The 14,184-nt window shown below is 44.5% G+C and overlaps 1 protein-coding gene across 1 annotated transcript in view; it reads left to right on the top strand.

Annotated features, from left to right (window-relative positions):
• Nucleotides 1-4,445, top strand: part of KLHL6 (kelch like family member 6) — a 43,626-nt gene extending 39,181 nt beyond the window's left edge. The window contains exons 6-7 of the mRNA XM_037524532.2: nucleotides 970-1,183; nucleotides 3,077-4,445. Of these exons, the coding sequence (XP_037380429.1) occupies nucleotides 970-1,183; nucleotides 3,077-3,378 (516 nt within the window). The 3' untranslated portion in view covers nucleotides 3,379-4,445. The remainder of the gene's footprint in view (nucleotides 1-969; nucleotides 1,184-3,076) is intronic.
• The last annotated feature ends 9,739 nt before the right edge of the window (nucleotides 4,446-14,184 follow it).

Here is a 14,184-nt window from a genome sequence, read left to right as displayed (position 1 = left end):
TTTCACCAGAGCTCCCGTTTCAGCGGCACGCGGCAATTTTCCCAGGCGAGTTTCTCCATGAGTCAGAGACATTAGTTACATTTAAAGAGCGGGTTTATTAGGGAAAAGGAAAGGGACAGGTTCTGCTAAGAGAGGCCTGCATGGTTGCAGGCGGGCGGCCTTGAGGAGAGTGGCCTCCGCTGAGGGAGGTCAGTGAAGAGAAGTCCCAACATGGTACAGGTCACGGGCAGCCAGAAAGCTGCTGCCCTACAGAGGAAGGGAGTTGGTGAAAAGAGGCACCTGCATAGTCACAGGTGGGCAGTGGGAGTGCTGCCCTGAGCCTGTGCAGAGACTGCACTGATAGCGTCCTCTTCTCTCTGGGAGAGGTCACTCCTCTGTGGAGTGGCCTGTTTGTTGCTGATTTGGGATAAGTAGGCAAAACCAGGAAGGGACCAGAGATTCCAGGGTGGGCCCAATCTCCATATCTTTACCTTCAGGCCTGTGCGTCACTTCCTGTAGCATCTGATCCTGCTTGGGTCTCATGCCTTGTGATAAGGCTCTGGTGCCTGAGGGTCACGACCTCTACAACTGGGTTAATGGTCATGTTATTCCCCTCGACCCCCACCTCCTTGTGTGAGTCAGGTTTTAGTCTTGTGAGGCCTCCTTTCCAGTTTTTTCTATTCTTGTCCTCCATCAGTTTCGTTTGTATGGGCATTTATTCTTGTGCCTCCTCTATCCCTGAGAGCTTGACTTGGAGAAACAGGCTAGAAATCTCCTTCACACACCTGTGCTAGGCTGGTCTTGTAACAGGGTGGTCCCCAGGATGGAACATGTGCTTTGATCTTCTCTCTCTCTCAAGGAGTGACAGATCTTGTAACTCTAGGCAAAGGATGCAGAGGCTTGTGTCCCCTGATTCCTGGCCTTGCTTCTATTAGTACAGGGGTCTGGGTATGTGACTGACAGCTTTTTCTGGTGCCTGTGCCTCTGCAGGCTGCACCCCTCCTCGTCCATGTCAGCTCCTTCGCAGCCACAAGCCATAAGAAGAAGCTCTATGTGATAGGGGGAGGACCCAATGGGAAACTGGCAACTGACAAGACCCAGTGTTACGACCCTTCAACCAATAAGTGGAATTTAAAGTCGCCCATGCCGGTGGAGGCTAAATGCATCAATGCAGTGAGTTTCCGGGACCGCATCTATGTTGTTGGTAAGCGAACAAATAGCTTGTCTGAAATTCCCCCACCCTTGTAGCCCTGAAGGTAGAGCAGGCAGGGCTCTCCCGAAAATAAGGAATTCCTGAATGATGTGGGTGGGGTTGAAAGGGAAGAAAGATAAATTGGGCTGACTCCAGGTTTCACAGGATTTACCTTGCAGTTCTGGAGGCAGAATCAGCCTCCATTTCTGAGACAAAGCAGACTGACACTGGGGAGAAACCGTAGTTGCTACAGAAACCAAGTTGTGTTGTAAACATTAGCAAATGGATAGAAATTGAAATGTACACATTAGTGCCCAATCGATAGTAGCTATTGGTAGTTATTATTTTGTATTAATGGTGATTTTACACTTACCACTTGTTTTCAGGATTCTGAAAAATTGCCTTTAGAAGAAAATCCTCACTAGTCAGACCATCACAGTTGGCATGTATTTTTTTTTTGTACTTAATTTTATTTGCAACATTCCAATTTTAGCAGAAAGGGCCACATTAGCAACAAGATCACATTGATACTTTTCAAAGGAGTTCTGGGATTATTAAGCACTCAGTTTATTCCCTTTCACAGCAAAAAAGATAAAGATATTGAATGTTGTTTAAAAGAATGACATTACAGCATATGAGGTTATCAAATGTCCACAAAACCGTTTAATTGCCCCAGCTTATCATTCTTTTTCAGATAGAAAAAGTATATGATGTAGAATGAACCTCGACAGTAAGAGTTAGAACAAAAGCATTTTTCATTGACTCCTGACTTAGATACGACTTCTAAGCTACTTTCCTTAGAAAATAAAAATCTCATGATGTGATGTGACTTTAGAAAAGAAATCTACAACCTCTGATTTGGAACTAGTTGACAGAAAATCTGAATTGGAAAGGGCAGGTGAACTACCAGATTATTTCTTGAAGTTTGTTTGAGCATCTCATAGAAATGTGCCCCTTATGCAAATTTTGTAGTTGCCCCACACCTGAAGTACCTCCTTTCTTCTCTACTCCAGGGGATATTCCTAGCGTTGGAAAGTACATCTGTTTTCCGTGGAATTTCCCCCATCTACCCCTGCAAACAAGCAAACCTACTACACGACACATTAAGGTTGATGGATTACAATCCTGAATACTTGTTAGGATCACCTAGGGAGTTTTTACAAAAATAGAGGTACCTAGGCTTCATTCCAGGCCAATCAAATCAGAATACTCTGCTCTGACAAACAGGACAAGGTGTTTTTAAATATGCAGCCAGTATTGCCTATTGCAAACTACTGATAAAGGAGATGCTGAAATTAAATAACTTCAGAGAATGATCGCTAATCAGAGAAGGCTTCCTGGAGGCAATATAGAAGAACAGATTAAGGATAATCCTCTTCTCTCCCTTGCCTCAGGTTTCCTGTGTTTGTGGTCAGTCACATGTCTGCCCCAGGTCATGCTCGTTCTGCAAAGACATGCCACCACCTCTAGTCACTGCCATGTTTTGCCACTACTGTTATCAGGTGTTCCGCCCTGAGCCTTATGCCCCCGTTCTTCTGATGTCTTATGACCAACTACTGTCCATGCTTATGGTTGCAGATCAGAGCTGGGGTCCTGAGCTGAGTGTCTCTGGTGCACCAGGCAGTGTTTCTTCTAGGGAGCAGTCTTAGGGTGCTTTTGTGCATCCATGGTAAGGCAGGTGTCCTTTGGAGCCCAGTTAGCATCTGGCTACAGAATTGGAAGGGGGTTGTGAAGTGTTTCCAGCACTCCCTGGCAGAGTTATCTCCTCTGGCTTTCTGGACAGTCATCAGTCTACTTTCTCTGGGCAAGATGGTTCTCAATTAAACCAGCAGGAGGGGGTTAGCCGTTCAAGGGGGAAGAAACGGGAACAAGAGTGAGATGTCCTCTGTCTTTCCCTCCTCCCAGGTGGGGCCATGCGGGCCCTGTACGCCTACACGCCTCTGGAGGACAGCTGGTGCCTGGTGACCCAGCTCAGCCATGAGCGGGCCAGCTGTGGCATCGCACCCTGCAACAACCGGCTCTACATCACAGGGGGCCGGGACGAGAAGAATGAGGTCATCGCCACCGTGCTGTGCTGGGACCCTGAGGCCCAGAAGCTGACAGAGGAGTGTGTCCTGCCCCGGGGGGTGTCGCACCACGGCAGTGTCACCATCAGGAAGTCGTACACACACATCCGGAGGATCGTGCCAGGCGCCGTGTCTGTCTGACCCTGGAGCCCAGCGCCAGCCACTTGGGGAGCCGGGCAGCTGGGGGAGACTGTCCTACTTCTCACTGTCCACCCCCGTTCAGACTGCAGGCTGAGCTTGAGTTTTAAATTCCCAGTGATTCCACCCCTTGGAGGGGCTGCTTGGAAGCCACACTTTGGGGATACTTGAGGCCAGCCAGGATGTTTTCATGACCTACCTCAGGAGGGAAGAAATGATATTTTACCCAAAAAACCTACAAAAACCTGTCTTATGCCAAGCCTTTTTGCATATCATTTCATTTTACTGGTGCAGTGACATGCTGACAGTGTTATAGGGCAGCCCCAATACAAAATGGGGTGCCTAACTGTGGGTCCTCACCCGCACGCTTAAAAGGACTTATCAATTCTCTACTGCAGGCACACGCGAAAGGTTAATAAAAGGTTTATTTACAAGGGAAGGGCAAATGAGGAAATGTACACCTCAGGGAGAAAAGTGGGAGACAAAGTTTTAAATGAGTCCTACCCGATCCTCCGATCTGGAATCCCAAATGGCACTGGCCGCGAGCCACCAGCCGTGAAGCCAGGAGGCAAGCGACAGCGAGCCACCCCAAGGCCCACGTGTCTGGTTTTTATACCCAACCTGGCTGCTTAACTCCACCCTCAGGTCCCAGCCACCCTCCCTTTGGTGGTGACGGGATTTGTCTTTCCCAATGTCTTGATGGCTTTAGTCTGGAGTGGGAGTGGGGTCCACAAAGCCTGTATGGGATTAGCTCAGGACATCTTTTCCCCCTAACAACAGGATATTATCACCCTTATTTTACAAGTGAGGAAACCAAGTTTCAGAGAGGCATCTTGATTTACCCCATGTCACTTAGAGTACAAGTGGTTAAGCTAGGAGTCTAAATCCAGATTTTTCGGTTTCAAAATCAGGGCCCTTTCTGTCTTGCTGTCTATTCCAAGGCAGGAAAAAGGCAAACAGCTGGCTCAGTTTTGTTCTGGCAAGTTCTTTAAAGGATTCACTCAGCAAAACACGGAAATCAAGGTGTTTCTTTTTCCTCTGCTTTTCTTTTTTTCCCTTATTTTGAAGCCATGTGGAATCCACAGTGTTGGAACCTTGGTTGCTCAAATGGTAGAACTATGTAGAAGCTGTCATTCTGTGAGACTGGAGAAACTGGTCTGGAGAAATGGGCCTGGAAGACTGCTTACTTCAAGAGATAAGACTTCTATTCTCTCACATCAAAAACTTCTATTTTTATGATCACAGGAGACCCATTTTGAACGAGAACTGTCTTTGCCAGGCAGAATTGTGCCTTCAGCACTGTCTAGTAACCTGGCCTCTTAATGTCCAGTGGTTGTACTGCGATGTTTAAAAGAGATTTCCAGAGACTCAAAATACGGTTTTGTAAAAAAATGTAAACATGCTAACTCTGCAGGCCACTGCAGGAATTGTTACAGGGCAACCCCGATACAAAATGGGTTGCCTGACTGTGGGTCCTCACCCGCGCGCTTACAAGGACTTATCAATGCTCTACTGCAGGCACACACGAAAGGTTAATAAAAGGTTTATTTACAAGGGAAGGGGAAATGAGGAAATGTACAACTCAGGGAGAAAAGTGGGAGATAAAGTTTTAAATGCGTCCTACCCGATCCTCCGATCTGGAATCCCAAATGGCACTCTGAGAGCTGGCCGCCAGCCACCAGCCGTGAAGCCAGGAGGCAGGAGAGAGAGAGAGACCCCAAGGCCCACGTGTTTGGTTTTATACCACCCCTGGCTGCTTAACTCCACCTTTAGGTCCCAGCCACCTTCCCTTTGGTGGTGACGGGATTTGTCTTTCCCAATGTCCTGATGGCTTTGGTCTGGAGTGGGGGTGGAGTCCACAAAGCCTGCATGGAATTAGCTCAGGACATCCTTTCCCCCTGACAGAATGACTGACTCTTCTTGATGGTAAACTTTCTACTTTTTAGCCAGTGATTTGGGTCCTGGTCCCTGAGACACCATCCTCCTGAAATCTTAATTTTCAGGGTCCTTTTAAGGCCTTCCAAATGGCTTTTGGATCAGGTTGATACAATTTTTCTCAAAGAACAGAGTTTGTCCTTCACCATGAGAGACAGAGCTTTGCAGTGAGCTCACTGGAAATGTATTCTAATACCCCAGATGGGGAAGCAGATTAAGAGATCCTGTTAAATAGGCTGTATTTAAAAGGCAACAACAATGGTAACAGCATAGTAACTGCATTATTCAGTGTGCTTTATTTTCATCATGTGGTTTCAAATCTCTTTACCGAGCTGTATCCCATATCAGTTGTGTCATACTATGCTTGTCTTCCTCAGTGGTTTGGTAAGAAGAGGTATTAGAACTGATAGTGAACTTAATTTTCTTTTTTAATATTTTATTTTATATAATTCTTTCATCATTTTTCATTTTTGCACAATGTATGCATTTTCATTTTGCTTACATTCCCCATACAATTGTAACCCCCCCCTTATTTTGACCCTAGTCCTTTCTCTCCCCGCTCCTCCCCTGCCCTCCCCATAGTGTGTCTCTGGTTTATAGTTGCTTGTTTATTTTGATTTTTACTTTGTATTAATTAGTCTTTTTCCTGGTCCGTTATTTAGGTTTTCTAAATTCCTGCTATGAGTGAGACCATCCGGTATTTTCCTTTTTCTTTCTGACATATTTTGCTCAGCATGATCCCTTCTAGCTCCATCCATGTTGCTACAAACTGCATGTGTTTATCTTTTTTGAATGCTGAGTAATATTCCATGGTATATATGTACCACATCTTCTTGATCCAGTCATCTATTTTTGGGCATTTGGGTTGTTTCCAAAGCTTAGCTATTGTAAACAGTGCTGCTATCAACATAGGGGTGCAGGTGCTCTTTGGAATTAATGTTTCTGTGTCATTTGGGTAAATACCTAGGATTGGAATTTCTGGATCATATGGAAGCTCTATGTTTAGTAGGTCAAGAAGTCTCACACAGCTTTCCATAGTGGTTGGACAAGTTTGCACTCCCACTGCAATGCAGAAGAGTTCTTTTTTCCCCACACCCTCGCCAACATTTGTTGTTGCTAGTTTTTTTAATATGTGCCATTCTCACTGGTGTAAGATGGTATCTCATTGTAGTTTTGATTTGCATTTCCCTGGTTACAAGTGATGTTGAACATTTTTTCATATGCCTGTTGGCCATTTGCATTTCCTCTTTGGAGAAGTTTCTTTTTAGCTCTTCTGCCCATTTTTTGACTGGATTATTTTCTTTGTTTTTATTGAGTCTCATCAGCTCTTTGTAGATTTTTGTGATCAGTCCTTTATCATTAGTGTTGTGCGCAAAAATGTTCTCCCAGTTGGTGGGGTTTCTCTTGGTTTTGGTTATTGTCTCTTTTGCTGTGCAGAAGCGCTTTAATTTGATGTAGCTCCAGCTGTTTATCCTTGCCTGATAGTGAACTTAATTTTCATAGGAAAGCTTTGGTTAGAAAAAGCTAAAGTACAAAGCAGATTTAAAAAGACTTGGAAAATTACAGGTGAGATTTCTGCTTAGATCATTGAGGATACATAGAAATGCTAGTTTGTGGGTGAAAAGTTGTGTGCCTTAGGGTCAGTGTGACAGTTTAGCTGCCTACCATGAAACTCAAGGAGGGAAAATGTAAACATATTGGTGGAAAATTTAGAACACATGCATTGCTTACTCGTAAACACTAATGACCGTAAGGAAGCTGTCCATTGGAATAGTTTAATTCAATTCAGCAAATGGTCATGCAGTTCTTTATATCTGTCAAGCCTTATATTTGTCAATAATAGACCTTACCATAGAGACACTCAATATATGGGCCATAGGCCCCTAGCAAATATCATTATTTTTATTTTCATCAAGAAAATGAGATGTGCCTCAGCAGAAAATGAGATGATGTTTCCAGGCCACACCCAATGCTTTATTGCCCTCCCAGTGGTCCCTTGGGATGCTGGGCACTTTTCAATGATGTGGTCATTGCTTACATGCTTTTCTTTCTTTGAGATCATCTTGAGAAACCATTTATGAGCTACAGGAGAAGTCAGTAGTATTCCAGTATTCTGGAAATAACTCCTAAAGAGGAAATCCAAAGATAACATTGAGGGCATACATAGAGTGTCTCCTCAAAAACAGTGTGGTTGTCATGGTGACCTTTGGTAAGAGCAGTCAGCAAATTCTGAGCCCATCAATCTTATGCTGAGAAAGTGAGGATTTAGGGTCTCTGTGTTAGAGACCTGGCTCTAACTGCAGGACCCAAGTTTTAGGACGAGTTCAGAACACCTCAGTCAGGACAAAAGGAAGGTTTCCAAATGCTGTTTCTATCACCAGATATCCAAGTGAATTGTGGAAAAATCTCAGTTAATTGATGTTTAAGAAATAGGAAATCTCCTAATGGCATCAATTAGCAGATAGATATACCTATTAATAAAGTCCAGCATTCTATACTTAAAGTTTTTAGGGAAAGAAAAAAGTTCAAGACATTTTTGGGAAACTTTAGATCATCAGGATTTAAGCTTCTAGGCCCTAGCCCAGATGGAAGCTCTTCAAACTAAATTTCATTACCAGATAAACAAATAAAAATGTAGTTTGCAGCAAGTTAACTGTTATAACCCATTACCAGTAGAGGCATGAGGCAGTTTGGTGCCAAATGATCTGGAGACAAGGGGCAAAGGGACTCAGACAGGAACATTGTAGGATCTCCTGGTACAACAGACTTTCTCTCCATACAGGTGATGAGACTGCACAGAGCTCCCCAAGGTGGAGGGGAAAAGGGGGTGAAGATGGAAGAGGACCCAGGTCCTAGTCTAAGGACCCAGGACTAGAAATGTCACCAGGGGCCCTGGAGTTTGTGAACATGACTCCATTCTCAAGGGTAAAGAGAGATAAGAAAAAAGGCTGCCAGGCAAGTGGCTTCCAGGAGTCAACTTCTTAGACATGAGTTCCAAGTTAAAGCAGGACTAGCAGTCAGATCCATTTGCTGCAGGCTGCTGGGCTGCTTGGCTGTGTCTCTGATTCTTTTGGATGTAGAGACAATGAGGTCCAGAGACTCTGATGGGATGGAATCTGTAGGGGAGGTTAAGGGACAGCTGCAAGGGTGTTCTAAAGTTCAAGTTCTTCCAACACCAACAGATAAATGTTCTTAGTTTCCATCACATTCTGCTCTCAATGGCTTTAGGAAACACAACTCTCTCTCTCTCAAAGCAAACTGAGCTCTCAGGGAAATGTGAATATCATTAGTTTTTAGCTGTGAAAGTATAGCTTTGTTATTTATAGAAGTCCTTCAATTACTGCTTTTATTTACTTATTCTATTTGATTTTGAAAAAAAGAGAACTACTCAGGGGAATTTTTAAAGTAAACAAATACTGCTGGAATTTCTTCTTTGAAGTTCTAACTTGGAGTTATAAAATAATGTTTAAAGTCGGATCTCGACGTTATGTCATGTCTTACATTTTGAAGAGTCCACTTTCACAGAAATTCACAAAAAGCTCAGCTATAACTATTGCCAAACTGGTTTTTGCAAGTGAGATTTTGTTTTTTTTTAGATTTATTTATTTATTTATTTATACAAGCACTGGGTACAGTCAGAAGCACCGGAGGGTGAGAGAATTCACCAGAGTCAGAGCCGAGAGCAGAGCAGGCAGAAGGACCGAAGTACACTGCTGAGGGGAGCAGAGGGCAGCAGGAGAGGTCTGAGCGCCATGTGGGACCCTTGCCCAGTGGCCGGGGATCGAACCGGCGCTGCAGAGGCTGCGGGCAGCTTCGCAACCCAGCGCTTAACCCCTGAGCCACTGGGGAGGCCGGAGATTTTTTATTTATGGATATTAGTCAACATTTATTAACCAGATCCTTTAAGCATTTTGATTATATTAAGTTGTATTTTTTAATGAACAAACTAAAATATTGTTTATAAGTAAATACACAAAGTTCTTATTTATTTAATAAATGTGTGGAATGGATAAGCATATATTATATACAGTTATTGTATGAATTTTTTTCTTGTTTTTGGTTGATGTAAGTGGTATCTAAATAGAAATTAATTTAGGAGGTGGAAATCTTAAACATGCCAGTTGCCTCAAGAGGGTTACAATAAAATCATAGGATAAGATTAAGCAGGTTGGGCCTCCCTGGTGGCCCAAGGGGTTAAGCACCACACTATGAAGCAGTCTGCAGCCACTGCAGCATGAGTTTGATCCCTGGCCAGCCAGGGAGCAACCCACATGGCGCAGCAGACCTCTCCTGACTTGCCCGCTGCTCCCCTCAGCAGTGTACTTTGGTCAATCTGCCTGTTCTGTTCCCCATTCTGACTCTGGTGAATCCTCTCACCCCCCACATTGCTGCCCTGTACCCCAGCTCTTATATGCATAAATAAATAAATTTAAAAAAAAAGATTAAACAGGTTTAGTGTAAGTGGCAAAAAGTACAGTTTTCCTTCCCTGGTGCCTCATTTCCTCTTGGAGCAAGTTTTGACATTTGCAAACTGTGTGCATCTCATCCTGCCTGCCCTTACCCCTTCATAGAGGGAGCTTCCTTCTAGGTTTCTGACTTCTGGCCTAACCCCTCAGTCTGCAGCTACCAACTTCATCATATTGTCTCTGAAGCCCTAACTGACCTGTGCTTCTCAGAAGTGTCACATGAAACTTAGTGTATGAGACAGAACACTGTGGTTCTTGACCCTGGAAAGCTTGTCAACACTTTAATTCACTTTGGATTACAGTGTTTTGGATGGCAAAGCTCCTATATAACTGAAAAGGAAAGGCTGAAGCTTTCAAGAAAGGAGGGGTCACATGAATAGCTTAAGATCATTCTCCTCTGGGCCTCTCCAGCAATAGAGATTCTTTCTTCACTGCCATCAGGATTCTGGATAGAAAACCTTGGGAGTACAGTTCCATCTCACCAGTAGGAAGTATGCTGGATTAATCCTGGGCCAAAGATCACCAGACAGTGCACCAACTCTGAGTCAAAATGGGTTTTTGACTTTAACTTCATTACTGAACCCTCCAATTTTCCTGCTGAGTCTAAGTGGTAATCTGATGCCTGGGCAGATTGACTGGGGCCTGGTATCTACCCTGCTTTCTTGGCACCTCTATCTGCTCCTGGTGTTCTCTGCTGGCCTGGCATTCCTTGGACCAATCTCTTTTTTGCTGGAGCTGCAGCCTGTACATAGGATCACAGTTCTCCTCCACCTCTTATAGGCCCATGCCTCATTTGCTGTTCCTGTATGCTGCCACATTCAAGATCCTTGTGCCAAGGACTGCCCTGGTCTGGTGCCCCTCCTCCCCAAACTGGCCAGCCTCAGCCTGCCTGCTTACCAATCTCTCTGGTTTTCACTGCATTTTTTGTTTCTAGCACAAGGGATTTTCCTTTTTTCTCGCACAATCAGGTGTCTCCTTTGTTATTAATTCCTGTGTGAGCTTCCTTGCTACCCACATGTCCCCACCTTTGATAGTCTGAGTTTCTAACCTGCTGCTTTCCCTGGGGTCTCCAAACAAAAAAACCTCATTAACTTCATCTCTTTACTTCTAGCTAGACCAACACCATAGCTTGTCTAGGTTGTTCTAATTTCTGAGACTTGGAGAAAGAGCGAAAGAGGATATGGGACTTCTAGGCTGCAAATTCTGCAGGAAGGAAACTTTCCTGCTTTTTTGGTAAGAATGGCCTTGTTCCTTCAAGTTTGGCAATAGATGGGGAAATTCCCAGGGGGTCAAAGAGTTGGATCTTATGGTCCCAAACTCTGGTTCCTATAAGAAGGAAGCTTGGACATGACTCTTCACAGAATATCCCAAAGCACCTAGCACAGACCAGGCTGGAACAGGAAGGAAGACTTCACTGATGACTAACAGAAGATATAGGGAAAGAAACACAGAAACAACGTGCTGAATAAGGAGGGTGACAGGCTTTAGCTTTCTCTGAGAATCAGTGTTCGCCCTTAGGAGAAGGTGTGCGGGGTGCGTGTGTGTGTGTGTGTGTGTGATGTCAAAGATAAACAAAGCTGGATATTAAAGTGTTGAGAATAGACTTTATTCAGTTACTACTAACAGTGGGGGAAAAGGTCTGAGCCACAATCTCATTTATGCAGAGTGACTGGATGATTGAAGGGGAGAATGAGGGAGGATGGAGGAGAGAGTCAGGGTTGGAGTAGAGGCAGGGACGTGGAAATTTACCAAGGGTTGGTCGGTGTAAATGTGATTAGGCTCCTGTGTCTGCTGGCAGACAATCATGGCATTAGGATCCTACCCTCCCACAGAGTTGGGAGACAGAGGCCCTATCCTTCCCGAGGATTGCACCTCGGGAGGTAGAGCCTTCGGGTCTTTGGGAAAGATTACTGTGTTGTAGGAGATTTGTACTTGTGTATCTGAAAGGAACAGGGGTAGCTTTCTCAATCATAAGCCTCTTTTGGCAAATGTTCTGAGAAAGGGAGGTGAGGGGCCCCTCCTCAGGTTTTGGCTAGAACAGAGGGTAAATTCTTCTGACAACTCTGGGCTCTTCCTGACAGGATCTCAAGAGGGGTTGGGAGTTCCTTGGGACGCTGACTTTGGCTGCTAAAAGCCATGCCAGGGTTGTTTAAGTCTCTTGGAGGGGGGCAAGGGAAGAAGGGTGAGGTTTGGACAGAATGTCTCTGCAAAGCATTTTTTGCAGTGCTCAGTGCCCCAGGTGTATTTACTTTATGAAACAGATACAGTTGAAAATAAGGGTGTGCCCACCTCTTGCACTGCTGCTGGGGATATTTTAAAAGAGAACTGACCATTTTCTACAAAAACTCAACATTATAAAAGAGACATCTACATAAAAGGGGGAAGCACCTTGTTCCCTGCCCCCATTAACATGCAGCACTTTGGATTAGCTACTAGGAACTAGGGGTAGAACTGAGTGACCAGGTGAAGCTATACAAAACAGAAGGCAGGTGGAGAAAGGTGTGCTTGCTTCTCAGCTTTGGACCTGCACCAGGGATCTGGGGGACATGAAGAGAAATGTGGGTGAGAAACGTGTAGGGAGCTGACAATGGCAGCAGTTACCTTGATTTATACTTTGATTTTTCTCCTTTTGTCCCAATTTTCTGGGTCTTGCTTTAGAACCCCCCAGAAGGTGACTTAGACTTGTGGCAAGCTTTTGGGTTTCAGTGGCCTCACTTTGGGCCAACCTTATTTGACTCAGCATTTACCCATGATGGGATGGGTAATTTTGGGTGTTTTATTGGGAAACTACTATCCTTTCTTTTCTTCCCTCTCTGTGCATTGTAATTCTATTAAAGTTCTTTCACACGGAGTCTCTTTAGTGCTCATAGATGGCCAGACCCCAGAAGAGTGCAAATTTGGGGCCTTATGGTACCCTTTGGTGGTGCGCCAACAAACGAGACTTCTGTGAGAACAGGAATGCCAGACTCCCTTCTTCTAGAATATTGCTAAAATATGCTGAAGACAACTGTGCTATTGTTATTTATAATCAGTACATATTTTGGTCATTCAGTTGATCAAAATACATTTCTCATACATATTTTTTCATCCACAGTTCCTTACTCACAATTTCCAAAAGCCCTTGGAATTTCCTAAGTGTTATGAGTGATGAAAGTATCTTTTCTATGATAGTGAAGGTGATTTTTTGGAAAGCCCATAAGGATGGGAGCTGATTGCCAGGGAAACCAACAGGAATAGAGGATGGAACTTCCATTTCCACTCACCTACCCCACCTCCTGGGAGGGATAAAGAGTTGAAGGTTCAGTTAAATTACCAATGGCCAATGAATTAATCAATTGTGCCTATGTAATGAAGTCTCCAAAAAAAAAGCCAAGAAGAGAGACTTCAGGGAGCTTTCCTATTGGTGAACATGTGCAGATTTGGGGCACAAATGGTGTCCTGGAAAGAGCATGGAAGCTCCACACCTTTCCCCACACATCGCCCTATGGATCTTTTCCATCTGGTTGTTGTTTGTATCCTTTAATATACTTTTTTTTTTTAAAACTTTTTTTTTTTTTTTATAGAGGCATGTTTATTTATTTATTTATTTATTTATTATTTATTTGTTTGTTTGTTTTTGTTTATACATGCACTGGGTACAGTCAGAAGCACGGGAGGGTGAGAGAATTCACCAGAGCCAGAGCGGGGAGCAGAGCAGGCAGAAGGACCGAAGTACACTGCTGAGGGGAGCAGCGGGCGGCAGGAGAGGTCTGCTCGCCATGTGGGACCCTCCTCCGGTGGCCGGGGAGCAGCCGGGGATCGAACCGGCGCCGCAGAGGCCGCGGGCAGCTTCGCAACCCAGCGCTCAACCGCTGCGCCACCGGGGAGGCCCAGTATCCTTTAATATACTTTGTGATAAATTGGTGATTGAGTGAGTAAACAGGTTTCCTGAGTTCTGTGTGCTGTTCTACAAATTAATTGAACCAGATGAAGATTTCCTGGGAACCTCTGACTTTTAGCCAGAGGGTCAGAAGCACAGATAATAATCTGGGCTTGTGATGGGTACAGGTAGTCTGATGAGGGAGCTGTGGGGACCTCCTGTCTGTAGCCCATTGGTAGAAGCCCAGGTAACCATGTGGGACTTGCCTAGGGCTTGTGAATGGCTGGCTTCTGAAGTGGAGGGTGATCTTGGAAGACTGAACCTTAACCTGTGGAACCTGACACTACCTTTGTATAGATTGTTTCAGAAATGACTTGGATTTTTGAACCCCCTTCAAGTGTCAGAGAGTTGCTTGAAAGTGTGGAAGGAGCTACCCACACATCCATGTAGAAATTGGTTTCAGGACACCCTCAAAACTAAAGATAAAAATAATTCTGAAACTTCAACGAATATAGGTCATGGGGTGCTTTCAGCCTATTTTGACTATGT

This window comes from Talpa occidentalis, unplaced genomic scaffold (genome assembly GCF_014898055.3).
Source record: "Talpa occidentalis isolate TD23 unplaced genomic scaffold, MPIMG_talOcc4v2.1 talOcc4.4, whole genome shotgun sequence".
NCBI classification, from domain to species: domain Eukaryota; kingdom Metazoa; phylum Chordata; class Mammalia; order Eulipotyphla; family Talpidae; genus Talpa; species Talpa occidentalis.
Note: the sequence above shows the minus strand (reverse complement) of the source record. Positions and strands in the feature narration are given on the sequence as shown.